At 34.0% G+C, this 25,592-nt stretch overlaps 6 protein-coding genes and 1 pseudogene across 33 annotated transcripts; 3 read left to right on the top strand and 4 right to left on the bottom strand.

The window, feature by feature from the left end:
• Nucleotides 1-5,943: 5,943 nt before the first annotated feature.
• On the top strand, nucleotides 5,944-6,695 carry LOC110186292 (uncharacterized). The gene is made up of 4 exons (XM_020955406.2): nucleotides 5,944-6,003; nucleotides 6,069-6,224; nucleotides 6,291-6,458; nucleotides 6,526-6,695. Exons 1-4 carry the CDS (start codon nucleotides 5,944-5,946, stop codon nucleotides 6,679-6,681), a joined length of 540 nt encoding a protein of 179 aa, XP_020811065.2. The 3' UTR covers nucleotides 6,682-6,695.
• Nucleotides 6,696-6,896: 201 nt separating this feature from the next.
• Nucleotides 6,897-7,725, top strand: LOC110186293 (uncharacterized). Its single transcript, XM_020955407.2, has 4 exons — nucleotides 6,897-6,975; nucleotides 7,052-7,207; nucleotides 7,271-7,438; nucleotides 7,489-7,725. The coding sequence occupies exons 1-4, from the start codon at nucleotides 6,916-6,918 to the stop codon at nucleotides 7,642-7,644; spliced, it is 540 nt and encodes a 179-aa protein (XP_020811066.2). The 5' UTR covers nucleotides 6,897-6,915; the 3' UTR covers nucleotides 7,645-7,725.
• Nucleotides 7,726-12,832: 5,107 nt separating this feature from the next.
• CanA1 (Calcineurin A1) lies at nucleotides 12,833-24,160 on the top strand. 27 transcript variants are annotated; one of them, XM_086840595.1, is made up of 13 exons: nucleotides 12,833-12,977; nucleotides 13,661-13,924; nucleotides 15,219-15,550; nucleotides 15,667-15,778; nucleotides 16,254-16,399; nucleotides 16,495-16,712; nucleotides 17,006-17,099; nucleotides 17,410-17,535; nucleotides 17,640-17,721; nucleotides 17,992-18,066; nucleotides 18,362-18,446; nucleotides 18,514-18,611; nucleotides 23,386-24,160. In XM_086840595.1, the coding sequence occupies exons 2-13, from the start codon at nucleotides 13,753-13,755 to the stop codon at nucleotides 23,727-23,729; spliced, it is 1,884 nt and encodes a 627-aa protein (XP_086696721.1). In that variant the 5' UTR covers nucleotides 12,833-12,977; nucleotides 13,661-13,752; the 3' UTR covers nucleotides 23,730-24,160. The 27 variants fall into 27 exon arrangements, 20 of the variants coding, with proteins under 20 accessions (XP_086696721.1, XP_086696717.1, XP_086696719.1 ...); XM_086840591.1 differs by having other exon boundaries at nucleotides 13,614-13,924; XM_086840593.1 differs by having other exon boundaries at nucleotides 12,833-13,345; nucleotides 13,602-13,924.
• LOC110186911 (uncharacterized) lies at nucleotides 18,734-19,467 on the bottom strand. Its single transcript, XM_086840608.1, has 4 exons — nucleotides 19,405-19,467; nucleotides 19,198-19,347; nucleotides 18,958-19,104; nucleotides 18,734-18,889 (listed from the first exon to the last, which is right to left on the bottom strand). The coding sequence occupies exons 1-4, from the start codon at nucleotides 19,465-19,467 to the stop codon at nucleotides 18,734-18,736; spliced, it is 516 nt and encodes a 171-aa protein (XP_086696734.1).
• On the bottom strand, nucleotides 20,185-20,822 carry LOC110186263 (uncharacterized). The gene is made up of 3 exons (XM_086839892.1): nucleotides 20,652-20,822; nucleotides 20,420-20,587; nucleotides 20,185-20,359 (listed from the first exon to the last, which is right to left on the bottom strand). Exons 1-3 carry the CDS (start codon nucleotides 20,820-20,822, stop codon nucleotides 20,204-20,206), a joined length of 495 nt encoding a protein of 164 aa, XP_086696018.1. The 3' UTR covers nucleotides 20,185-20,203.
• Nucleotides 21,290-22,110, bottom strand: LOC110186264 (uncharacterized). The gene is made up of 4 exons (XM_020955371.2): nucleotides 22,054-22,110; nucleotides 21,845-22,000; nucleotides 21,621-21,788; nucleotides 21,290-21,566 (listed from the first exon to the last, which is right to left on the bottom strand). Exons 1-4 carry the CDS (start codon nucleotides 22,108-22,110, stop codon nucleotides 21,411-21,413), a joined length of 537 nt encoding a protein of 178 aa, XP_020811030.2. The 3' UTR covers nucleotides 21,290-21,410.
• On the bottom strand, nucleotides 22,276-22,992 carry LOC110186265 (uncharacterized; annotated as a pseudogene). Its single transcript, XR_015273221.1, has 3 exons — nucleotides 22,972-22,992; nucleotides 22,678-22,873; nucleotides 22,276-22,619 (listed from the first exon to the last, which is right to left on the bottom strand). The product of XR_015273221.1 is annotated as an uncharacterized LOC110186265 (transcript).
• Nucleotides 24,161-25,592: the final 1,432 nt, after the last annotated feature.

Raw genomic sequence — 25,592 nt, 5'->3', positions numbered from 1 at the left:
ATTGAAAAAGTTTATGAGCAATTTTAAAAGTGAGTTTCCGACTTCTCCGGACGACCCACGGCTACAGATTGGTTTAATTCGGATTTTGTTTCGAATGGTGCTAATGAATTGGCTCGTTTGCACTTGCGGTTGCAACGCCCCTGGCCTCTGACCCCCTTAAATACATACACAGAGAGACACACGCCACCCCCAATCAGGGCACTTGAAATGCAATTAATCAGAGCACAAAGATGGCTGGTAAAAGTTTTTGGCCAAAACGATAAAATAGGGCCAACCGCAGAGAAAACTCATGGCTCACTAGCATTTGCATTTTGTACATATATGTACATATGTATATAGGGTGTGTGATTCAAAGACTTGATGTCTTTAAATTGTAAAATTCAATTTAGATACATGGTAATTTTAAACACATTTCCCTGATTATTTGAAAACATTTAAAATTTGTTTATGACAAATAAACACCAGTTGTCAAATTGTATCTTGTACTCCTGTATCCTCTTGCTTACTCCCTTGTGTACAAAGTGTACAAACAAGCTGAATCCGTGTATTTAAACACATAAACACAGACACACCACACACACATGTGAAAAGTCGAAGGAGAAGTAATGCCGATGCAATAACATGCAACTTTGACACCCCGGCGAGGGGCCAAGGGGCTGTGTTTGTGCGAGCTACATGCACTTAACGTTGATTTGTGCATCGACCGAAGGACCTCAAGCCGGCTCAGAGCCACTTGGATGCCCGGATGCCCTCTGACTCCCGATGCACTTCACAGGACTCGCCAGGACTCGGCACACTCCAGGCCCCACTTCAGCTTACTTCAGCTGAGCTGGGGCTAAGTTTCATTTGCAATTTTCATCTGCAGCTGTTACACGAGTGCCCGGCAAACAAGCCAAAAAAACACAGCTCAACATCTCCGGGAGACAGGGCCAAAATGGAATTGGAAAAGCAAGCTCAATTCGTAATTGAAATGCCAAGAGACTCTCATACTCTGACCAAATGGCCGATATTTATGAGAGATTTCAAAACATATATGGAAACTATAATTGATATGGTTAGTTTAATACAAATGCATAAGCTTTAAAGATTAAAATCCATTCATAAATCATTATTTAAATAAACTCTTTAAGTATGCATTTTGTTAATATAATTCATAATACCTTTATAAGTTAAGAATACATTAAATTTATTTAAATTTATATATTTTGCTATATGGAGAACATTATGCAATAATAAATGTATTCTTAGATAGAGTAAAACCTAGAGCGTCTCACTGCCAACAATATCTTGTCTTCGAGATGCAATAACATTTGTCAGACAAACCACAGCTGCCGGGTAGCCCATCTGTCCGTATCTTCGCTACCACCTGGAAAATGCAATTTGAATTAATAAATAAATATGATTTGCAAACTAATATAAGACGCGAGACACACACACCACACAGGGCAGAGGGCAGAGCAGAGTCGGTGGGAGTGAGACTATTAAATTTGTCAGAGCCAAGAAGTTGAAATGGAATTAATGCAACGCGCTATTAAATTATTTTTAATTGGGCCGCCCGCAAGCAGGGCTCAGTGGGAAATCGAATCAAAATGTTGAGGGCCACTCAGGAGCCGACATTTCCGACCAAAACCCGAAGGCCAAAGCTTGTAATTACTCGATATTTGCGCTTGTGGCCGTCTTTATGGTACATTAAGTACGGGTCCAAGGGCCAAAAGGATCTCGTCCTTGACAGCTGCTACAACTGCTACAATATGCCGTCCACAACTTCATTTGTCCAATGTCCAAAGTCCGAGTAGTTGAACTTGAGCGATGGGGTAATTATGACAACCGCAAACATCAGATTGCCCACTCGCTGGACATTTTCCCAATGCCCACAATGAATGCGGTTCCTAATGGTAAATTAATTGATGTGTTGACAGTTCAAAAACCGCAAGAATTCCCCAAAGTGAGAGGTCATTATGTTTGGGCCTCAATTAATTGAACATAAATGGATTATGTTTAAAGAAACAAGATTTAATTAGTATTCTGGGTAGAACACTGTGGTATTACCTAACCCTTAACCATGTTTTTATGCAATTGATACAATACAAACAGTTTTTTGACCTCAAGAACTTTTTTTATTATTTAATCTACAGCTTAAAGTAATAAATCATCATCAAAGGAACTTTGCACCAGCGCAGCATGCAAAAAAAATATACCCGAAGATGAGAAGCAATAAAATAATTAGATTGCCAAGGACGATCATAGAAATCAATTAAATGCATTTTTCAAAGTCTCATCTCATACCATCTGGCTTCCGCTTCTTCTCCTTTATCTTATCATGTATTTTTCTGACTTTTTCTCGTTTACCTAAGCTTTAAGTTGTTATAATTTATGGCGTCTATAATTGCAGCAATTTGTGCGGAAGGGTGCCTGGTAGACACACCTCCATTCCGCCCACTTAGACGTGCTCGTATTTGAGCGGGGACTTATGTACAACATGATACATATGACCTGTACACCAAAAGAAATGTTAATACAAAATAAATAACTTCAAGAAAATTAACCCCATTATTGTTTATGAATCAAACACTGCCTCAAAAAGTCAGTAGAAGACCTCACAATTTTCTTTCGCTTACTTAATGCTTTGGCAAACCACCTTAAAGAACTACTTTCATTTCCGGAACTCAAATATTTTTTACCACAAATTACCTTATAATTTTTTTCAGTGCAGCCTGAAAATTACTTTCATCGCCTTCGTCTATTTTTCTCGTCTAGGTTGCAGGCAAAATGTCAGCATCGTTCAGGACCTGATGCTCTATGGTCCCCGCCCTGTGGCGCCCATCGCTTTCTGTGGTCCGGGGCTGCTGCTTGATTGCACTTTTAATTAACTTTTTTTGCGAGCAGCCAAACCAAAGGATCCTGGGTTCCTGGCTCCTGTTTCAGCTGCTGCCAATTGCCGGCAGTTTGCGCTTTTTTGCTTTCCGCCTCGTCATTAACAAAGGCAAACAAGTCGCGCATGAGGCCATAAATAATTGAATCGCCCCTCGCCGAATCCCCTTCACAATCCATGGGAAAATTATTTGCAGACAATTTAAGCCATATCCAGAGCTTTCCAGAGCCATAATTCCGCCCGCCGGCCAATATGTTAATTCAATTCGCCGCCTCATTGTAATCAGCAGGAACAGCCGCGAATCCGGGGGAAAAATCAAATTGTGAGTCCCGCAAATGTTTACGGTTTTTTCCCACTTTCCCATCTCCATTTCCATTGGGTTGGGTTTTCCCATCACCAGGTGAGCATTTGGCAGTGCAGGCACGCGTAATGTTATGATTGGAAAATGAAAATCATTTACGTGAGCAACCAATTTGCAGCTCATATAAAGCAAATCTAGCGTCAGGCGTTGCATTGCCCCCAGAAGTCGGTGGTTTTGGTAAGGGATCCCCCCAGTTTGCTGGGTTATCGTGTGTGCAAATTAATGCGGCCAACGTGATGAGCATAACGAGCGATCCCAAAATCATTGATAGACATCCTGGGGGCCAAAAGAGCGGTCAAAGTGGGTGCCAAAACGAGATAAATGTTGCCTGAAGTGGATTCTATATTTTACGTCAATTCCCTAACCAGCCAAATGGTAAACGGAAGATAAACATTAAAGCATCAATCGATTTGAAAGGTTTTATTTCGGGAATATATAATTTATTTCTAAAGAAATAATTATAACTTATAATTATAAATTAAATTACAAAAAACAAGTATACAAAATTCAAATTACAAACTAATTTTTATACTTAAATTCACAAATCAGGCGACTTTACTTTCAAAATTACTGGTGCATTACAAATATATAAATAATGTTTGTGAATACATATAGCTAAATGCCTAAGCTATTTTAAATTATTTTATACTCAAGTTGATGTAACAATATTCAAATGATTTTACACCCTAAGTAATTAGTTGTTATTAAAATATCAAAGCTTAAAGATGTAAACAAAGCCTGTTGGTTTTATTTAACAATTTTTTTTTATAAATCAATTCCTCAAGGTAATTTAAAGAAATAAACTATTCCTTATAAATATTTTATTAAAAAAAAACTTCGGCAGAATCACGAGTTGAGTTTACAAACTTGGTGTGTAATAACTTGGATAATACGATATTAGGTGAATTCAAATACTGCCACATAAAATCGATCAATCGGAGCTATAAATATGTTTCCTTACCAAACATTTACTGCGAAGCGATTTTCTAATGTACATTTTATTTGTAGATCATTAGTGCGGCAGCTTATAGTTCATATAATTATAATTATAAGCCATTAAGTTTTGCTTAAGCATGCGAAACTGAATTCATTGTAAAACCAAAAAACAATATCAAAAGATTAGTATTCGATATAGCGTCGTTTGAAGATGTGCCTAAAGCACAGATGGTTCTGTTTTCTATTTGTATTAATTAATTTAGTATTAAAGGTATTATTTTTTATTGTTTAAAAATATTTGTTTTTTTATAAACTCTTTTCTTTTTTTAAGACTGAAACTCTAATCGAATTTACCAACTTTAAATGCACAACCTACGATAAAAAGTTTGGTGAATATGAATATTGCTACATAAAATCGATCAATCGCAGCTATAAATATATTTCCGGGAAGTTCAATGTCTACCAACTTCCAGTAACCAAAATAAAGGTAAGCCATAGAAAGCACAATAGAATTAAAATAAAGAATTTTTTTTTAAAATAAAGGTGAACCTTGCTCTGTGGAAACGATTAACTGGTTATAAGCCATTTCTATACAACATCACATTCGAGACATGTGCATTCTTACGAAATCCAAAATCGAATCCAGTAGCAAACTTTATTTATGGTACAATTCGGGAATATACCAATTTAAACCACTCATGTCCCCTTTTTGTAAGTGCGCTAAATCTTTTTTTATTTTTTATTTTAGTAAGAGTTACATTTTTTAAGCACGGAGTCACTTTGGAGAAGCTTTCCACTGATTTTGTGAATCACCGATTTACAAGGGTTCTTCCCTTTCCGCCGGGCGAATATCTTATTAAAGTCCACTGGTTAATTGGCAATTTTCTTACTGCTTCGGCTGAAGTATATGGAACGCTTTCTTAAGATAAATATAATAATGTATCATAATATGAAATATAGAATTGAAAATTAATTTGCGATTGAAGTAAAGTATTCCATCATTCATCTGAAAAATAAATGTATATATTTTTTTATTTCTCACTCAAGGTTGATTCTCATTTATAAATACATATATAATAGATAAATCTTATATAAATAAATAAATCTTATATAAGCGCTTTAATGGATATAAACCCTTTCTGTACAATATAACGATGGATATATGCAAGTTTTTGGCGAAACCGAAATCGAGCCCAGTTGCAAAATTTATTTACGATTCATTCACAGAATATTCCAATATAAATCATACTTGCCCTTTCACCGTAAGTATCCCTAATTATATTGTTATGTAACATTTAAATTCTAGTTCTTATTTAAAAAAAAAGATATGTTTTTGGAAAAGTTTACTGTAGATTTTACGAATCACCGACTGACCAAAATTCTTTCTTTTCCCGAAGGCGATTATCTTTTTGAATTACTATGGCTTCGTTCTAGATCTGTGATCGCGAGCGGTAAAATGTATTCTACAGTTTCATAAATGTTAGAACCCCAACTAAACCTAACGATTTTTTAATGCATCATAAGTGATTTCCATATTTTACCCATTATGATCGCCAAAAGTCCACATATTCTACATTTGTTTATACAAAACGAAAGCCTGTAATAAGTATACCCAAAACTAATTGAAAACGAATTTGTTTCAGATAAATAGGCTCTCGATGTTAAAGCTATTTTAAATTGGGCTTAATGATTAATTCTATTTCAGTTCTGAACTATTTCAATATAATTTCAATTCAGTTACATAGTATTAGTACTTTAGTATCGGTCTAACAATATGGCCATTATGGGTTCGTCGCTGGTATCAATTTTAATAGTTTTGTACTTTGCAAGTGAAGTAAGTTGAACCACTTTATTCATCTAAATAAGGAATTAAGTGAATATATGTTAATCCCACTCAAGGCCGATTCTCGATTTGAATTTACAAATATAAATTGCACTTCTTATGAAAAACAAATTATTGATTTTGAGTACTGCTACCTAAAATCAATAAATCGAACCTATAAATATTTATCGGGAAAAATTAAATTGTATGAAGTTCCTCTATCAAACATAAAGGTATGTTAAGCTATCAAGATACCATTGAAATCTTATTAACATTTATTTTTATATGAATATATGTAGGTTAATTTTATATTATGGAAGCGCTTTAATGGATATAAACCGTTTTTGTATAATATAACGTTGGATTTATGCAAATTTTTGGTAACACCGAAATCTAGCCCTGTTGCAAATTTTATTTATGAATCATTCGTGGAATATTCTAATATGAATCATTCGTGTCCCTTCAAAGTAAGTAAGCCTTAATGTTCCTTAAAATTAACAAATAACTTCATTTTTATTTTAATCTTTTTGGAAGAATGAATTGTATGTGGAAAAGCTTCCCGTGGATTTTATGAATCACCGATTTACCAAAATTCTTCCTTTTCCCGAAGGCGATTATCTTTTTGAATTCCAATTCATTCGTTCTAGATCTTTTATTGGAAGCGCTAAAATATATTGTACCGTTTCATAAATGTAAGGCCTAATGACTATTTAATGCATAGCACCTGAGTTACTTATTAGCATTATAATCTACGTTTGTCTAAAATTTGAATTTAAGTGTTTTTTTAAAAGTACATAATCCCCAATCGTCAATTAAAAATTCATTTACATTTGGTAATTGCGTTCTCAGTGTTAAGCTATACAAAATTGTTTCTTTGTGATTTAGTTCAGCAATAATTTAGTAATCAAATATAGGCCAAACAAGATGTACATTAAGACCTATTTACGGCGGTCAATTCTGATTATTTTGTATTTGACGATTGAAGTAAGTTATACTAAAATTTACCTAAATATCGAAATAATATGAAATAAATTTATTTTTTTTTTAATTTCAACAAAAGGCACATTGTCGCTTTGAATTTACAAACGTAAATTGCACTGCTTATGGCAAGGACATTATTGAGTTTGAGTACTGCTACTTAAAATCTATAAACCGCACCTACAAGTATTTTTCTGGGAAAGCTAAACTAATTGAAATCCCCTTTGCAAAATTCTCGGTTTGTAATACATTAAATATAGATTTAGTAAAGTCCGTATAACCTTATAAACATAAATGATAGGTAAACTTAATCATGTGGAAACGCTTTAATGGATACCGACCCTTCCTATACAATACAACAGTGAATGGATGCAAATTCTTGGAAAACCCAAAGTCAAATCTTCTTGCCAAATTTATTTACGACTCCTACGTGCAATATAGCAACGTTAACCACTCTTGTCCTTATATGGTAACTAGACTGCAATATTTTTTAATTTTTATTAATCGTATTTGTTTAAGAACGACCTAATCTTGGACAAGTTACCCGTCGAATTTTTGAATCATCGAGTGACTAAAATTCTTCCATTGCCCGAAGGTGATTACCTTTTTAAGTTTCGCTGGATTCATTTCAAGAATGTTTTTGCAAACATTAAAATTTATTTTAACGTTACCTGAATGTAGCACGACTAGATAAATATTGAATTACTAAAAGGTAACAACAATTAAATATAAATTAAAATGCTATAGTAAAAGCAAGAGCATATATTTTAAAATTTGTTTTTATTCTTTGCTTGGTATCTTTAATATTAAAGGCATTTTCTAGAGATTTTAAATCCTTCCAAAGTAAGCAATTATAATAAGAGTTAATACCAAACCAATAATATGCTTAGTAATATAAATCCATTTTCATCTCTTGGGAAAGCCATTGGTTACTTTTCAATTAACTAGATTTTTATAGACTTGCATTGACCCTCCAAAAAGAAAGTTAAACACGAAATGGGCCCCCAGGAAGGAGGACAGACCAAGACTGAGGAAAATTGTATAAATGAAAACTAAATATTTATTTTGGGCCCTTGTTATTGCTGCCAACTGACAGCATGAAAACAAAGAAAATTGGGGAAAAAGGTTTCACGGACAACAGCAAGACAACGCTTATCTATGAGCGTTGAGCGCCTAAATAAGTAAGTCAATAAATCAATTCAATAAAAATTTGTGCTGCCTTTTTATATTTGAAGTTTCTGCTTTTGGTTTTTCCTCTCTTTTTTTGGGCACTTCTGTTTTTGGCAAATCCCAAGCAAACAAATGTGAACAGCAAAGAAGAAAAAGAAGAGAAAACTTTTCGCTTGGCAAATGTTTGGCAGGCAGCCGGGAAAACAATGATGAAAACAGGGGGTTAAGTGAGTGGAAAGGGGTACGAGAGGGAGGCCAAAAGGCTAAGAGGGGATAAAGGCTTGGGCCGGAAAGATACATAAACAATGATAACTGTAAAGTTTATCAATTTGTAAAATGGCAGCCGCAGACATGAAGAGTTTTAATGGAAGACAATGCACTCACAAGAAAAATCATAAAAACTACATAATTCTTTTAAATTAAATGATACAAAATATGAAATTTGTTAAAGCAACTAAAAAATACAAAATACATGATTTTTGCTTTGATATTAACTCAATAGATAACTGGAATATATTGTATATAAGTATAAAAATAGTGACATGGAAGATTTGTAAGTTTTTTTATTATTATAAGTAAACAAAGAAAAGGTATTTAAGATAAATTAACAAATTAAATAAATTCTCGATTGTATAATTGTATGTTTTTTTTATTTTAAATAGCTTTAGTTTAGTAAAAATATATTTATAGGATTGAAAACAACAATTTGGAAAGGTAAATTGAGGCAATTATATTGTAACCAAACAATTTATTGTATATTATATTTGTAACAGTTTATTGGCCGTCTTGATAGATATTTTTTAAAATTAAGTTAAATTTTTCGCAATAAAAAACCCAACTGAATTTTAGACATTATAAAAAGCTTTTTTGGGTGGCTGAACTAGCTAAGCTTTCTTTTGCTTACATTTTAGCTTTGCCGCTTTCTTCGATCAGAATAAATTTATAATAACAATAAATTTATTTAAGTAATGCTTGAGGAAGTGAAGTTATAATTATTTCATTTTACTGGCCACTGAATAACACACAAATCGGCCATCATTCACACATAACCGCACAGCCGCTGTGATCACATAATTCAAATGAATTGTTTATACAGCAGCCGTGAAAAGAACGAAAACTAAACAACAACAAATAGGATGAGCCAAAAACAGAGAAAAAAAAACCGAAAAGAAAAAAGTTCAAACAATGAATGAAATGTTTGCGTTACGTGTCAATATTATCTTTTTATTTCAGTGGCGTTTTGTTTAGAGAGGAAGCAAGCAATTGAGTTTGGGTGCGAGCATAAAAAACATTGCTTTAAAAATACTTGACCAGCACGCTGGCTCTTTTTTGGGATATTTGTGTTTTTTTCTTGGCTATTGCGGTTATTTTGGCATTCTGCTATTTTCAAAAATTTATATGTGTGTCGGCCAGAAGACATTGTGACATGCCAACATGACGAACCGGGTGTTCAAAGTGTCAGGCGCTGAAAAGCGAACAACTTGACTCAACTTGACTGGCAAATTATTCAAGCAAATCTCCTAACAAATGCCACACACACCAGTCCCATATTGCTCTGACTTAAATGGTACGATCCTGCTAGTTTATAATTTAGAGGTGAATCAATTGCGAGTGTCGTCCACTTAATCTCGGCCAGAAGAAGACTGCAACAATTCCCTGGCTGCTGATATTTGGGACGCCTCTTAATTGCGTTTAAAATATGCTGCCAAAGATATTTTTGGCCAAAAAAAAACAAGCAGATATCGGAATATATATAGAAACAAAAATTATAAATATCATAAGACGATAGAGTACCTGGTACTACAAATTTGGAGGAGTATATACTATATTATTATATATATTATTTAGAGATATGTTTTGTTATTATTAATTTGTCTATATTTTTCTTTGATAAATTTTTACATATTTGTTATAATGTTTATATTTTTCAGAAAGATTATTTTATTGTTATATTAATCATCCATTTTATGGTAATTATGGTAATTATGGTTTTAGTTAATTTCACAGAAGTGTTTAATTTATTTATTTCCTTTTACGAATGTATGATAATTCCTAATTTTTTAACAAATCTCAAGAGATTTTCGTAAGACATATCGTACAAGATGAGATTATATTTTTCAAAAACATCTTTGGTATATATTCAAAAGCTTAATACACCCCTAGAGGTAGAGATTATATTAATATTCTCGCAGAAGGACAGGGGGCTGGACTGGGTTGGGCTGTCAGCGCATTTGCCAAAATGTCGCGACGAGAATGCAATGCTCTCATCGCCCAACCTAGGCCACCCCTTGCACACCTCCTACCGACCACTTACCTGCCCCTTACGGCACCCATATACCCGAATACCCAAATACCCAAAACACCCACAATTCCACACTCACACTGGTTAGCACCGGAAAGTATTTCTTTCTAGTCTACGGCGGTCGTGTGACTCGTCTTGCTTTTGTCTCACTCTCTCGTTGTGATTTCTGCGCTGCGGGGGCGTCCAAGTAAAATCGTCTCTGCTCCTTGCCAAAAAAAAAGAAATCGAAAATCCGCAATCCAAATGCTACGACAGCCATCGATGCGCATTTCAGCAGCTGCGAGTGCATTGGCATTGCTCGGCGATTGCAATTGCAAACCCGATTCCATCACATAGCATATATTATGGAGCTATCGGGGAGATATAGCATTTCATCCGCCATACATATCAATTGACCATCGCGACAAACAACATTGACAAGACAAACACACAAGTTGTGTACGGTGTGTGGTGTGTGTGTGTGCTGGTATATTCACACAGATTGTTGTTAAAATATTGCCACGCTTCGCATAAAAGTTGCATGAAATTGGTTCCACCAGAAGAATGCTTTAAAGATATGGAAGAAGGTTATATACTCTAGAAAAATCATTGTAACTGAAAAAATAAGGATTAATCTAAAAAATAAAAAAATATCTACAGTTTTCTTACAATAATATAATTGTTATATATTAATTGCAAACCTTTTATAACTATTTATAATTTTGTATTGATTGTACAAATTTCTGAACCCAAATCACTTCAATTTAAATTAAACTTAATTTTATTTAAAAAATTAATATGTATAAACCTAAAAGGATATCAATTCTTGTACAATTTAATTTAAAGAGTAATACTTTTAACTGCAATATATATAAAATTTTACATTGGGACATTAACCTGTTGGATACGTGAGACCATATAAATTTTCTAGATCTTCGAGCAGGAAGTACCTTAATATATAAGTATACATATTTTAAATGTGGCATTTAAATATATATTATATTATTCTACATTTTTATATATATTATACAATACATTTATTTATATTTTTTATTATCTTTTATTTAGAGATGAATTTCTCTTTGTCAAAATCAATCTTAACTAATCACAATTGTACATCCCTTTTAACCTAACCAATATACCCGACTATTTATAGTACTCATATATTTTTGCACGAGGCGCGCACAAAGTCAAGACTATAATTATAGCGACACCCACCTATTGGCGCCCAATTTCTAGCAAACACACACACACGTCTTTATAACGAGAGGCAGGCACAATCGTACGCACACACTCAATATCACGGACAAGCGGACAACGACGATGCGTCTCACGGTCAAGTTGAAAAGCATTGCGAGCGGATGTGGATGTGGATGGGGAATGAGATATAGAATGGGGAATCGGGGGAGACATAGCGCAGATGTGTAAATGTCTGCGAAGGTCGCCGATCGGGCAGAAGGGCATTTCGAGGGGAAGTGGAAGCTGTGGACGAGGCGGAGAGACAGTGTGTGAGCAAAGTGCGTGTGTGACATTAACCCAATAAAATAATAAATAAATAGATCGGTAGAGCAGAGGCAGGAACCCTACGGAAGAGAGGGTATATTTTTACACTTGAAAAAAATGCATTAGAAATTGAGTTTTTTCTCATTTTTGCACAAATATATTGTGATAATTAAATGAATAATTTAAGTTCTATAATTTTCAGACTATCGTATTATAATTTTAGTCAAACTAACTGAAGGAGTCATTTCCGACCCTATAAAGTATAAATATTCTTGATCAGCATCTTAGATCCGTCCATCTCCGGCAGGAAAAGAAAATTTTACCAATTTTTGTAAAATTTTATAAGGGGTTACATCATTAAAATATTACAAATTTCAATGTAAATTTTTTTTAATTAAATGCAGATTTGGTAATCTAATAAAAACTAACACAGAGTTTTCCGATTGAAAATTAATGCATTTTCAACGAAGTTATGTTCTATGTATTCTACATTTCAAGGGTATAAAAATACAGGTTTCCGAAACTAGCTTCCTTTCCTTTTAAATGTTTTTAAATCTCAAATGGTTTTAAATAATGAAAAAAATTTTAAATAAGGTCCTTCATTAAAAATATATGGAAAGATTTGTAAATGACGTCCTTAAAATAGTTAAAAGAAATATATTTTACAATTTACATCAAAGGTTTTAAATAAAATTGAAAACCTTGAATTATTTCCTTTTCTTGACATACATGCAGGTTTAAAATTTATATAAAAATGTTACAATATTGTAAAATTAGACTATATTTTATTTAATGCAATCCTGGTATTATAAATTATAGTTTTTCGTGTATTTTTATCGGAGAGTGCGAGTCAAGGGCGCAGCCTGAGAGATCCGGTGAGAGATCCGCCGATCTGTACCGATCTTCTTCGGGCTTTCGATTTGGATCTTGGATGCCATACGCTGCGGATCGTTTGGCAAACAAAATTTTTCGCTCAGTTTCGAGGAAAATCGCGACGCGCCAACTTGGGAAATGCGTTGTGTCGTGTTCCACGAAGAAAATCAGCGAGACTAAGGCACGAAAAACCCGCAAGGATTAGCCTAAAGATCTGCATGAAAATAATAATAATTGCAGACAAAGTGTGACCAAAGTGATATATGTGTATGCCTTTCGTTTAGCGTCCGCTCACTCAGGTTCAGATTCTATTTCTATATCCGTTTTGCTATTTTAGCTCGCGTTTGTTTTGTGGGTAATTAGCACAAAGTGTCGAGCAATTTTCCGACTCAATTGAAGTGCGCCCTTTGCCAAGATACAAATATACTTAACATACGTGAAAAACAATGTGATGACTTAATGAAAAGTTAATACGTCTCTGAATAATTGCACCAATTTGAAATATTAATTGTTCGGCATTTATTTTGTGTGTGTCGAGCATAGCGAATGGTTGGCAAAAATATAGTAAAGAAAATAATAAATAAAAGTTGTCTCTATCTCGCTATTGGCATTGCCTGGCTAAAAATACAAGAAAGTCCACAGCTATACAATATAACAACAAATTTTATTTATTGCCTAAATATATTTGTATATTTTCATGTGTCCCGCAGTGTGTGTGTGTGTGTGTGCGATTTTACGAGTGTGTGTATGAGTGTCCATAAAGACGCTAGGCAAAGGCGTATAATTTTCTAAATTCTTGTGCTAGTAACACTTTCAGCACCAGCGAAAAATCAAGCCATTAAAAAATATATATCCCATGCTAAGGAATCGCAAAAAGATCAACAACAAAAAATATAAAACACATTAAAATTCATACAAAAAATTCAAAACAAAAGCCGAATAAATAATCTAACAATATGTCGGCCTCCACGCGAAGTTCGGTGACGAGAAAATCGTCGCTATCCAAAAGTGGCAGCGCAGACAAATCCACAAAATCCTCAACGAGTTCAGCCAAAAACCCACCGACAGCCACCACTGGTAACAAACAGAAAATGCAGTACACAAAAACCAAGGAGCGGATGGTCGATGGTAAATTTTAAATTATATTCTAAACCGATTTGTACAGACCCCACTCAAGCATTAACCCAAACACGTAACCCTCTGGCGGATTGTATCTTTAATGATATTCGATCATGCATCAATGGATTTCTGACGTACCGACCGCCTGCATTAGTGTCAAAATTAGTAGTTTTCAACTACATTTCTTTGAAAAAATAGAAATTAGAGAGGGAAATAAGGTATTTAAGAGTTAAGAGAAAAGATTGGAGACTTAAAGAAACTTTTATAATAATAAGCATTAATTTTAGCAGCTTGTCAACTTTTTATTTGATGCTTTTAATATGTTATTTCAAATCAAAAACATATTTGTCTAGCGATTCTTTTAAAACATGCAGATAATTTATAAACTTCAGGTAACAAAGATGGAATGCATTATGAAGACATCAAAAAATTAATAAATATTTAAGAACCTTTACCATGTTTTTCAAAACGCATTTTAAATTTTTACTATGGTACTAAAGTTAAATTGTAGTTTTCATTATTTCGTTGACATCTTTTTTCAAAAACCAAATAACCTTTAAATTCGAAAGCGGCATTTGCTTTTGTTCTAGGTTTATGGGGCCAATAAAAATAAATTTAATTATCTATGAGCACCCATAACAAACAAAACAACAAATGCCACACATTGGCATTTTATTGGTCGTAGCATCAAATTTTCAACAATTTCCCCAAAATTATGACAATTAAAAATGGCGTTCGGCCTGGTGTGATTACGTTTGTTTGTTTTTGTGTGTGCCAATCAATTTTCGACTTTTATATTCACTCAGTCAAATTTTTGTAATTAGCGTACGAAACTCATGTGGCTGCATCTGGCTGAATTTTTGGGTTTTTCTTTATTGGCGGGCCAAGAAAAGCGGCCAAACCGAATATTGGCGCTAAGTTGCAGCAGCTCGTTAACCCACATCGCGATCAGACAGCAATGTTTATTATAATTCTATCAATGCACCCCACTACACAAGAAAGAATTTTTTGTCGGTATGTAAAACCAATATTTGGTTTTAAATTTATACAATTTTGTTGATCTTTCTGTCTATTAAGACGTATATTGATTTTGTTCTCAATAGAGAGGGGTCGTCTTTTCTTGCCGTAGAGTTTTATTAAGATCAAAAGTCTTGTGCCTTTGTGATACTTCCTCTTATTTTCTGAGATTTATCTATATTTGTAACATGTTTTTTATAATGCTTCCTCTTATCTATTATAAATCACTTAATTGTAATTAATTGTTTAAAATGAAATCTAAATATTTTTCGGTGTATCCACGTAGATGTGCCTCTGCCACCCACCCACAAATTGACCATGTCGGAGGTCTACGATGATCCCAAGACAGGAAAGCCCAACTTCGATGCACTGCGTCAGCACTTTTTGTTGGAGGGACGTGTCGAGGAGGCCGTGGCCTTGAGAATCATCACCGAGGGTGCTGCCCTGCTGCGTGAGGAGAAGAATATGATCGACGTGGAGGCACCCATTACCGTCTGCGGTGATATTCACGGACAGTTCTTTGACCTGGTTAAGCTTTTCGAAGTTGGTGGACCACCTGCCACCACTAGATACCTCTTTCTTGGCGACTATGTGGATAGAGGTTACTTTAGCATAGAGGTGAGATGGTTTAACTCTCTGTAAAGATTTTAATTTAATTTAAATAAATTTAAGATTTTTGTATAAATGCTTTTATGTTTTATTTAAAATTTATAGTAAATACTTGTTGCTTTCAGTGCGTTCTATATCTGTGGTCTTTGAAAATAACCTACCCCACCACACTGTCCCTCCTGCGAGGAAATCACGAGTGCAGACACCTAACAGAGTACTTTACCTTCAAACAGGAATGTAAGTTCGAAAGCACACAGCCAATAGAATTAAAAAGGAATATAAAAATGTTAAGTTTACTTGTCATAAAAAATATACATGACATAATAAGCAGCCAGATTCTAGAGAAAATAAATTGGGTTTCAGAAAATGGTTTAGGTTTAATTTCGGATATTTTCACATGAAAAATAAACTTGTTTTCATTGATCATTTTTAATAAAAATTTAATAATTTTACCAGAAATTTCCAATTAACATTTTAGGGCCATAATTTTTTATGGTTCTTAAAGAAAATTTATCTGACTCCTATTGATTTTAGAACCGAAGAAATATTATAAACGAAGCGCTTCTCCCATTTAATGGTTGTTGTCAAAGGCGTTTAATGGGTTTTTAAAAGCGGTCGCATGCGATAAATCTCTCCTACGGATGCTCATTCTCCTCCATTCATTAATTCCACCATTACATCTCACTCTCTTTCTCTATCTTCTGGTTTGAAGGCATCATCAAATATTCGGAAAGTATTTACGACGCCTGCATGGAGGCGTTCGACTGCCTGCCCCTAGCCGCCCTCCTCAACCAGCAGTTCCTCTGCATCCATGGCGGCCTGTCGCCCGAGATATTCACACTCGACGACATCAAGACGGTAATAAATTTGGCCAACAACTGGCACGCTGAAATGTTTACGGTTTCCCACAATGCACCTCTGCATATTAACGTATGTATACTATATTCCCTCAGCTAAATCGGTTTAGGGAACCACCGGCCTATGGTCCCATGTGCGATCTCCTTTGGTCCGATCCCCTGGAGGACTTTGGCAATGAGAAGACCAATGAGTTCTTCTCCCACAACTCAGTAAGAGGATGCTCGTACTTCTTTAGTTACTCGGCCTGCTGTGAGTTTCTGCAGAAGAACAACCTGCTTTCGATAGTCAGGGCTCACGAGGCTCAGGATGCTGGGTAAGTTCAGTTTTTAAATATAACATCATCTATTAAAAATATATACAAAAAATATCTGTAGATTTCAAATCAACTAAAATTATGATCAAAAGCATAGGAATCTTGCTATTTTAAATATTTTATTGCATACTTTTGAGCACTTTCTAGCTTGATTTCAAACTTGTAAGCATTTCGTATGGAGTACTTTTATTTCAAACAAATCTAACTAAATAATATAGTTCTCTACTTTTCCTTACTTTTATAATTTTACGTATTTATCTCTGCACCTTAACTAATAGTTTTCTATTTTCTAGATACCGCATGTATCGAAAGAACCAGGTGACTGGCTTCCCCTCACTGATCACTATTTTCTCCGCCCCCAACTATTTGGATGTTTACAATAACAAGGTATGATATCTCTCCCTCCTTTCTACCCTATATGTAGTCCCTATATCTATGATTCTCTGTCCCTGTCTGGGTTGTTTATTTATTTTGCTGTTTGTTGTTCTTGCCTTTTGCTGCTATTTTTAAATAACGAAATCTTTTTTGGCTGCATTGCGAGCTGGTGCGATCTTAATTCGCGCTGCGTTCGTAATATCTCTGCCCTATTTCTCCCTCTCTCTCTTTTTCTCTCTCTCTCTCTCTCGTGATCTGTCGATCTACTTCCGTCTCCGGCACTCGCTCATTTGTCAACCAATATGAACGCATTTGACAAAAGGCAGCTGTGCTCAAGTACGAGAACAACGTGATGAACATTCGTCAATTTAATTGCTCACCGCATCCCTACTGGCTGCCCAATTTCATGGACGTATTTACATGGTCGCTGCCCTTTGTGGGTGAGAAGGTGAGTGGGATTCCGAGGTTAATCCCCCTGAAAATAGTGATCAGAAAACAATTCATTTAAGAATAAAATCTACCTTAAAAAATATTTCCCATATTATCTCTTAGGTCACCGAGATGTTGGTCAACATCTTGAACATTTGCTCGGATGACGAACTGGTGGCTGGACCCGATGATGAGCTGGAAGAAGGTAAGTTTGGGTCTCAGGGGTGGGTATATAATCCTATTAGATCCGTGTGTAAATGTCGTAGTGCTTTGGTTGTTGTGTGGGCAAAGTATGGATACACTTGAATTACAAACTAATCTTCTATTAAAAATATTTTCCGAAACAAAAAAAAAAACAACAACTGCAATCTACTACCAACACCCATAATAATAAATGTACCAAAACACCAAACAACTTTCCACTCCAAAAAAAAAAACACAACAAATAAACAAAAACCAAAAAACCCAACAAAAGAGCTACGTAAGAAAATTGTGCTCGTGCCGGCGAACGTGAATAATAACAATAAAAATAATACGCCCAGTAAGCCAGGTAAGCCACGTGTTAAGCGCAGGCCCAAGCCAAAAGCAATGCCAATGCAAATGCAAGAGAAAACGCCACCGCCACCGCCGCCAGATATAATACCAATGCCAATGGCATTGTCGCAAAAAAAGAAAAATACCTGAGCCATCGCCAAATTGCCACCGCTGAATATATAGAAAAGCTTAGTGATAGCTTTAGCGCAGCTTTGATCGGCTTTCCAGCGAATTTTCCGGCTGCTTTCCATAACATTCCCCCCCGCATGTGATCCAGCGAGATTCCGTCTAATCGAGACCTCAATTCGCAGCTTCCATGTCGGCGCTGCGCAAAGAGATAATACGGAATAAGATACGGGCCATTGGCAAGATGTCGCGCGTCTTCTCCATTCTCAGGTGCATTATCCACACACTTTCTATATATGTTTTAAGAATTTAGCTGAATAATCAAAATATTTATCAGGGAGGAGTCGGAGAGCGTGCTCCAGCTGAAGGGTCTAACGCCCACGGGTGCCTTGCCAGTGGGTGCTCTGTCCGGTGGAAGGGATTCCCTCAAGGAGGGTAAGTACTATTCATTCTTATATATAAATTACATATCTATCTATATTTTAAGAGTATAATTTAATTTAAAGCAGTGTTTGTTATTTTATTGTAAATTTTTACATTCGAATAATATAAAAATATTACGAAAGGGTGCCATAAAATTTAACAATCGCACGTTTGACATCATAGGCAATCCAATGTGTTTCAAAAAGATAATCTCCCTCCGGTAAAGGTATATCCTTTGTAAATTGATGGTTCACAAAACTTGATGGTAGTTTATTCAAAATCAGGGGATGCTAAATAAAATATAGATATGCATATATTAGTTAATATTAATAGATATATTGTAACTACTCTCACTCACATCAAAGGGACAGGTATGATTTATATTTGAGTACAATTGCAGGAACTCAAAGAAGAATTTTGCCATCGGATTGGAGTCCTTATTCCTTAAAAACCTGCAAGCATCCATAGACACATTGTACATAAACGGTCTGTAGCCATTAAATCGCTTGAAAAGTACTCCAATAAACTAAGGAAAGAAAAGAAAGTATGAAAAATTAGAAGAAATAACAATTATATGAATAAATTTACTTACTCGGACTTTGGTTATTGGCGTTTTATACAAATTCGCTTTAATAGATACATATTTGTAGGTTCGATTAATCGATTTTAAATAGCAATATTCAAAGTCATTGAATTTCGCATCCAAAGTCGTGCACTTGACATTGGTAAATTCAAATTTTGAGGAAACCTTAAAGTATATCTCAAATATTTATTTTATTTTTGTAAATATATCAAATGCAATTACCTCGGTAGCCATACAAATTATTACAACTAAGCTTAATAGGTGTCTGCTAGAATTTGTATCCATCTTAAATAGAGAAAGCAACAAAGAGAACTAAGCTTTTCAGTAATTTTGTTCGTAAAAATCATTTAAAACGTATCAGAAATTATTATTCCAAAGGTTAATTATATATACATTTGGATTTTTAAATAGAGCAAATTTTGTATTTATGGTTTTGAGATTGACGGTGTATGATACCACCAAAATTGAACAACAAAATTTTACGCTGTTTAGGTAATCCAGGTTCACGTTAAATTATACAAAGTTTTAAAGTTTAGCTGTTTGGGAATTATTATAATTACGTGGGATAGAGTACCATAGACTTTAAAGAGTGGGCAATCAATGTCATAGGCAAACCAATGAGTAATATATTATATATAAATTATTACTTTTACTATTAGTATTTTTAAATCAAACTAATAAGCCAATTGAGTACAAAACCTTTTAATATTTAAACTTCAAAACAAGACAACTTTCCACCTGCACAATTTTTTTATAATAGTTTTATATTTTGACTTTAAATTTCTCCTCAGTATTTAACTTTATACAGCTTAATCCTTTTTAGGAGATAAATAAATATATTTCTTTTATGATATGCTTGGTATTTATTTTTTATTGTCTCTCTTGACTGTATTGTGTTTTCATCTGCAAGAGTTTTCTCATCCGGCTGAATTAAAAAGTAGTGTATAACAAATTAAAATTTATAAGGTTAGAAAATAATAATAACAATACAGAATACTTTAAATAATAGTTTAAAATCAGCTCAAGATAAGGTGCCAGATATTTTAACCACAGCCCGATTGATATCATAGGCATACCATTGAGTTGCCAACATGTAATCTCCTTCTGGGAAGGGTAGAACCTTTGTGGCTTGGGTGTTGACAAAGTCTATGTTGAGTTTGTCCACGATGAGATCATGCTTTATAAAATTAATGAGGTAGTAATTATTACTAAAAAAATTTTATTATTTTATACTCACGTCATAGGGACACGTATGATTCATATTTGTGAATTTTGTAAAAAAAGCATAAAAGTAACTGGCCACAGGAAGTGACTCTGGATTTTTCAATAGTCTGCAGGCATCTGCTGTTATATTGAACATGAAGGGCCTGTAACCGTTATATCGCTTATAGAGGGCAACATTTATCTAAAATTATTCAAATATAAATTTGCATAATTCTAGCACATTAGATTTTATATTATTTTTATACCTTGACTTTGGTAATAGGCGTTTTAAACAAGTTAACCTTTAGCGATAGGTATTTGTAGGTCCGATTCACTGATTTAAGATAGCAATATTCAAAGTCAGCAAATTTCTTATCCAATGATGTACACTTGGCATTGGTAAATTCAAATTTTGAGGAGACCTTTGGATGGTTCATTATGTTATATAGTTATTTTGTGGATTTCAAAATAGCTTACCCCTAAAAATGAACATAAAAGCGGCAAAAGAAATACAAGAAACTTATATTTGGCACCCATCTTTCGACAATGGATATTAACTTGTGTTTGATTAATTTGAATTCAGGTCCAATATATATAACATTCCATTTTAATTTAATAAGCCAAGCTACATCAAAAATTATATTCTCATTAAAAAGCCGCCTATTTTAATTCATTTTTTATCACTTTTGGCACCAACATACCATGACAAATGCGAAAAAATATAAAATTTCAATTAAGTTAGCCTTTAGTTTACAACCAACCGCTAGCTTTATATAAATAAATAAATAAATAAATAAAATTTCAATACATATGTAGATAGTTAACGCTAATTATCCGTAAATTACACAGAAAAAAAATTTGTGATGTATTTTGAATTTTTTTTATATGCATAATTTGTTATTGGATCGCATTGCAGCATTTTTGTAATTTTAAAATCAAGCCACCCTTTTAAATTTTAAAAATAGTTGTAAAATATTAAATTTTAAATTTATTTTTTGTAAATTCAATTATTATACATATATTGATCAGATTAAAGTGCCAAACACTTTAACCGTCGCTCTTTTGACTTCGTAGGCAAACCAATGTGATTCCAAACAGTAATCCCCATCTGGGAAAGGTAAAACCTTTGTGAGATGATTATTTACAAAGGTGGCAGGCAGTTTATCCACGATGACATCTTCCTGTTTCAGATATATAAACTAACCATAGTTTAAGCAGTAGTTCAATCAACTTACTGTAAAGGGACACGATTGATTAAGATTTGAATAGGTTTTAAAGAGCTCATAGAAGTAATTGGCGATGGGGTTTATGTCAGGCTTTTTCATAAATCTGCACATATCCACGGTGACATTATACATAAAAGGTCGATAGCCATTAAACCGCTTTAACAGTAACATATTATCCTAAAATAATTAGATGCTAAAGAATTATGCTAACTTTACACTTTGTAGTGACATACTTTAAATTTGGAAACGGGTTTTTTATAAACATTCACTTTGAGTGACATGTATTTGTAGCTCCGATTAACCGACTTAAGATAGCAATAATCAAAATCTGCGAAATCGGGATCGATTGAGTTGCACTCGATATTGGTGAACTCAAATTTAGAAGATACCTAAAATTGGGTTCCCTTTATCTTTGATCTTTAATTTATTTTGGAATAAAAACCTTAATAATCACATAGAGGAACACAAAAAAATGAAGAACCAAAATATTATTAGACATCTTGCAATGAAGGCGGAACAATTAGGACTGAGCTTATTTTGTGAGCAATAATTATTTAATTCAAATTGTATAATTTAGAAATATTCCCATTAGGGTTGGGCATTCAACGAATAATGGGAAAAAAGTATGTAGGTTGTGTTTTTCATTGCATTTTTTGCAATCAGATTTTCTATATAGAATTAACATTTATTATCGGATTGAATATTTGGCTAGTTAGCTAATTAGATTTATTTGCATGCGTTATAATATTTAAATATTTTTATTTATTTGGTAACTAGTCTATTAGGTAATTTTTTAAAATTTTATTATCAATTTATTATGCCAAAAATAAGTATTAAGTTTTTATTAATAGATCAGGACAGAGTGCCATATATTTTAACCACCGCGCGATCGATGTCATAGGCGATCCAATGAGTTTCCAGCATGTAGGCTCCCTCTGGGAAGGGTAGAACTTTTGTGATTTGATTATTTATAAAGTCTACAGTTATTTTTTCCAAAATTAGATCATGCTATAAACAAAAACTTAGTTAAATCAATACTAATCGTTTCTTCAAAAGATGCACTCACGTCAAAAGGACAGGTGTGATTCATATTAGAATGTGGTTTCAGGAAATCGAAAAGGTAATTTGCCAATGGGTTTGACTTTGAGCGATAAGTATTTGTAGGTCCGATTCACTGATTTAAGATAGCAATATTCAAAGTCAGCAAATTTCTTATCCAATGATGTACACTTGGCATTGGTAAATTCAAATTTCGAAGAGATCTTTAAGTATAACAATAAATATGTTTTAGTGTTTCTTTGTTATTTTGCAAATCTTTAACCTTTACAACTAAATGTAGGAGCGATAAAATCAAAACTACTCTGATTAGTTGGTCACTCATTTTTCCTGTATTACTGACAACGTGAATCGTATTAATTTAGTTTATATATTAATTTTTCCAATATAAGCTGAGGTCATTAACAATTAAAATTGAATTTTGAATAAACAATTAATAAGTCGTTAAACACAAAGTTTTGTGTTTACTCTACCGTGGCTTTTATAAAACTTTTAAATTGGTTTTTATTGATATTGATTTTTATGAATGTAATTAAAATTACAATTCTACTTGGTTGTAAATTATGTAATTTTTTAATGGATTTATTATTCTTAAATAATGAAATGTCTTAATATGTATATATTATTTTCATAGTTCAATCTTCTGGTCAAGACATTGTTATTGATGATTATTAATTGAACTCTGGTTATCCTTTGCTACCACTCCCCTTTCTTACAGCCCTTCAAGGACTCACCGCAGCCACGCAAATCCACTCGTTCGCCGAGGCCAAAGGCATGGATGCGGTCAACGAACGGATGCCGCCGCGCCGTCCGCTGCTGATGAGTGCCAGCAGCAGCAGCATCACCACGGTCGCCAACAGCAGCAGCAGCAGCAGCAGCAACAATAACAACACGACGACAAAGAACAGCAACAGCAGCAGCAGCAACATCAGCAGCAGCAGCAGCAGCAAAAACAGCAGCAGTAATGACACCACAACAGTGACCAAGACGAGCAGGACAACTGTGAAATCGGCCACCACCAGCAATGTGCGGGCAGGATTCACCTCCAAGAAGTTCTCATAGTTGAAGGACTCCACGCCCTGCTCAATACTATTACTTATCATTTTCGTTTCGACTTTCTGTTACCCATTTAGTTGTACTTCTCGTTAAGATAAGGTCAGACACATGTAAATATCTATAGCAAATGTCAGTAATTTTCAAAATTAGAGCCCTTGTATTTTGTAAAGATGGAAGAAAATTGTTTTATTGTGTCTGATCTTAGCTTTAGTTAAAATTTTATACCAGAAAAGTTCTCTTATGCTAGTCAAAACCAAAAAAAAAAAAAAGAGAAATATGTGACCCTCAGTTGTACAGCTTTTAATTGTAGGCACAGTTTCTATAGAATATATCCCAAGGCAAAAAAACACACTCATTTTCACCTGCAATATTAGCAAAAATTTATACGTGACATGAAAAACAGTTCAATAAATATTGGCAGCAAATAGTGCAATAAATAAGTCTAGTTAAACTTTGAAATGGCAAAAAAAAGGTATCAAAATGAGATGTAAACCATATAACATATACACTCATTAAAGGTAAGAAAAATATAATATAAATGTATTTAAAATTCTCCTTAATTTTAAAGATTTTAATTTATTAAATGCAAGCTTAAAATAGAATTTTTACCATATATAATTAATGCACATATAAATTTTTACTCGTTATTTTTTTTACTGCTTCTCAAGTCAGGCGTAATAGATTAAAACAACAAGTTGATCTAATAATCATTAATGAAATGCAAACACTTGCAGTGGAAGTTTCCCCATTATTTTATTTCGATTTATCTATTTAATGTAGATATAGTCGGAAAACGTGCGCACGGAGACAACGGCTCTTGAAGATAATCTGAGAGAGAACAGATAAAGATTTACAATACGGTGATGCGAAGTGTCGACAATCTATCATCACCCGACCAAATGATATTTTATAAAACGTGATACACAGCCAGCTTACAATGGAATCAACTGTCAAGATTAATATTGACTTTCAACTCACCTCTCATCTTTGGGCAAACATAAAAACTAATGAAAGTACGTAAAGTTGGGAATTAAGATCAGAACGTGTTTTCTTAGTGTTCTTGGTAAACATTTACAAATATTTATGATCTTTTAAGATTATAAATGACCACGAACTTAAGTCAGCTTAAGTTTCCGTTATAACAATAATGTCATAACATTAAACATTAAAGTCAAAACATGTTTGCTTAACAAATTCTTATCAAAGATATACTAGAGCGTTTAAATACACTTCTATCCAAAATATAAGATGAAGGTGTATTTTATATTAATATTCAACCCCCATATAGCATATTTTTTAAACATTCTAGTAGGTACTTCTTAATATAGGTTACCACATATCATAGTCAATCGGTCACAAGACTTTAACGTGATTATCATACGTATAAATCTTGGGGGGAGACATTTTATCAAGTAGAGCGCACCCAAAGGCTAGACGAATTCTATGACAATATGACAATAGGATGCTATTTCATAATGAAGAGACCTAGCTCTATAAAAAGATCCCCATTAAATGGAATATAAGTGGCATTGAGGGGTCGCAACGGGAGATAAACTCTTTTCAATGTTTGCCAGCTTGGTGCAAATAACACGCATACGCAATGTGTGCCGCTGAAGGTACCCCTCTTGATTGTTTTTATCAATTTCGGGGGAAAGACAAACACCGGCATCTCATCATCATCTGCAGACATCGGTAGAGATAAAGATAAGACCGAAATCGGAGGGAATCGTACAATCAGCCGACCAGCAGCCGACAATAAGAGTCGCTTCACGTGTAAGTTCCGCCGTAAATCAGCCCATCGACATGAGTATGACGGGAGGAAGACAAGCAAGATTCTAGCCAAAAACAAACTATCGTTAAAGTCTTTAT

The sequence above is a fragment of the Drosophila serrata genome, unplaced genomic scaffold (genome assembly GCF_035046125.1).
Source record: "Drosophila serrata isolate PLE 108 unplaced genomic scaffold, ASM3504612v1 contig_382, whole genome shotgun sequence".
Lineage (NCBI taxonomy): Eukaryota > Metazoa > Arthropoda > Insecta > Diptera > Drosophilidae > Drosophila > Drosophila serrata.
Note: the sequence above shows the minus strand (reverse complement) of the source record. Positions and strands in the feature narration are given on the sequence as shown.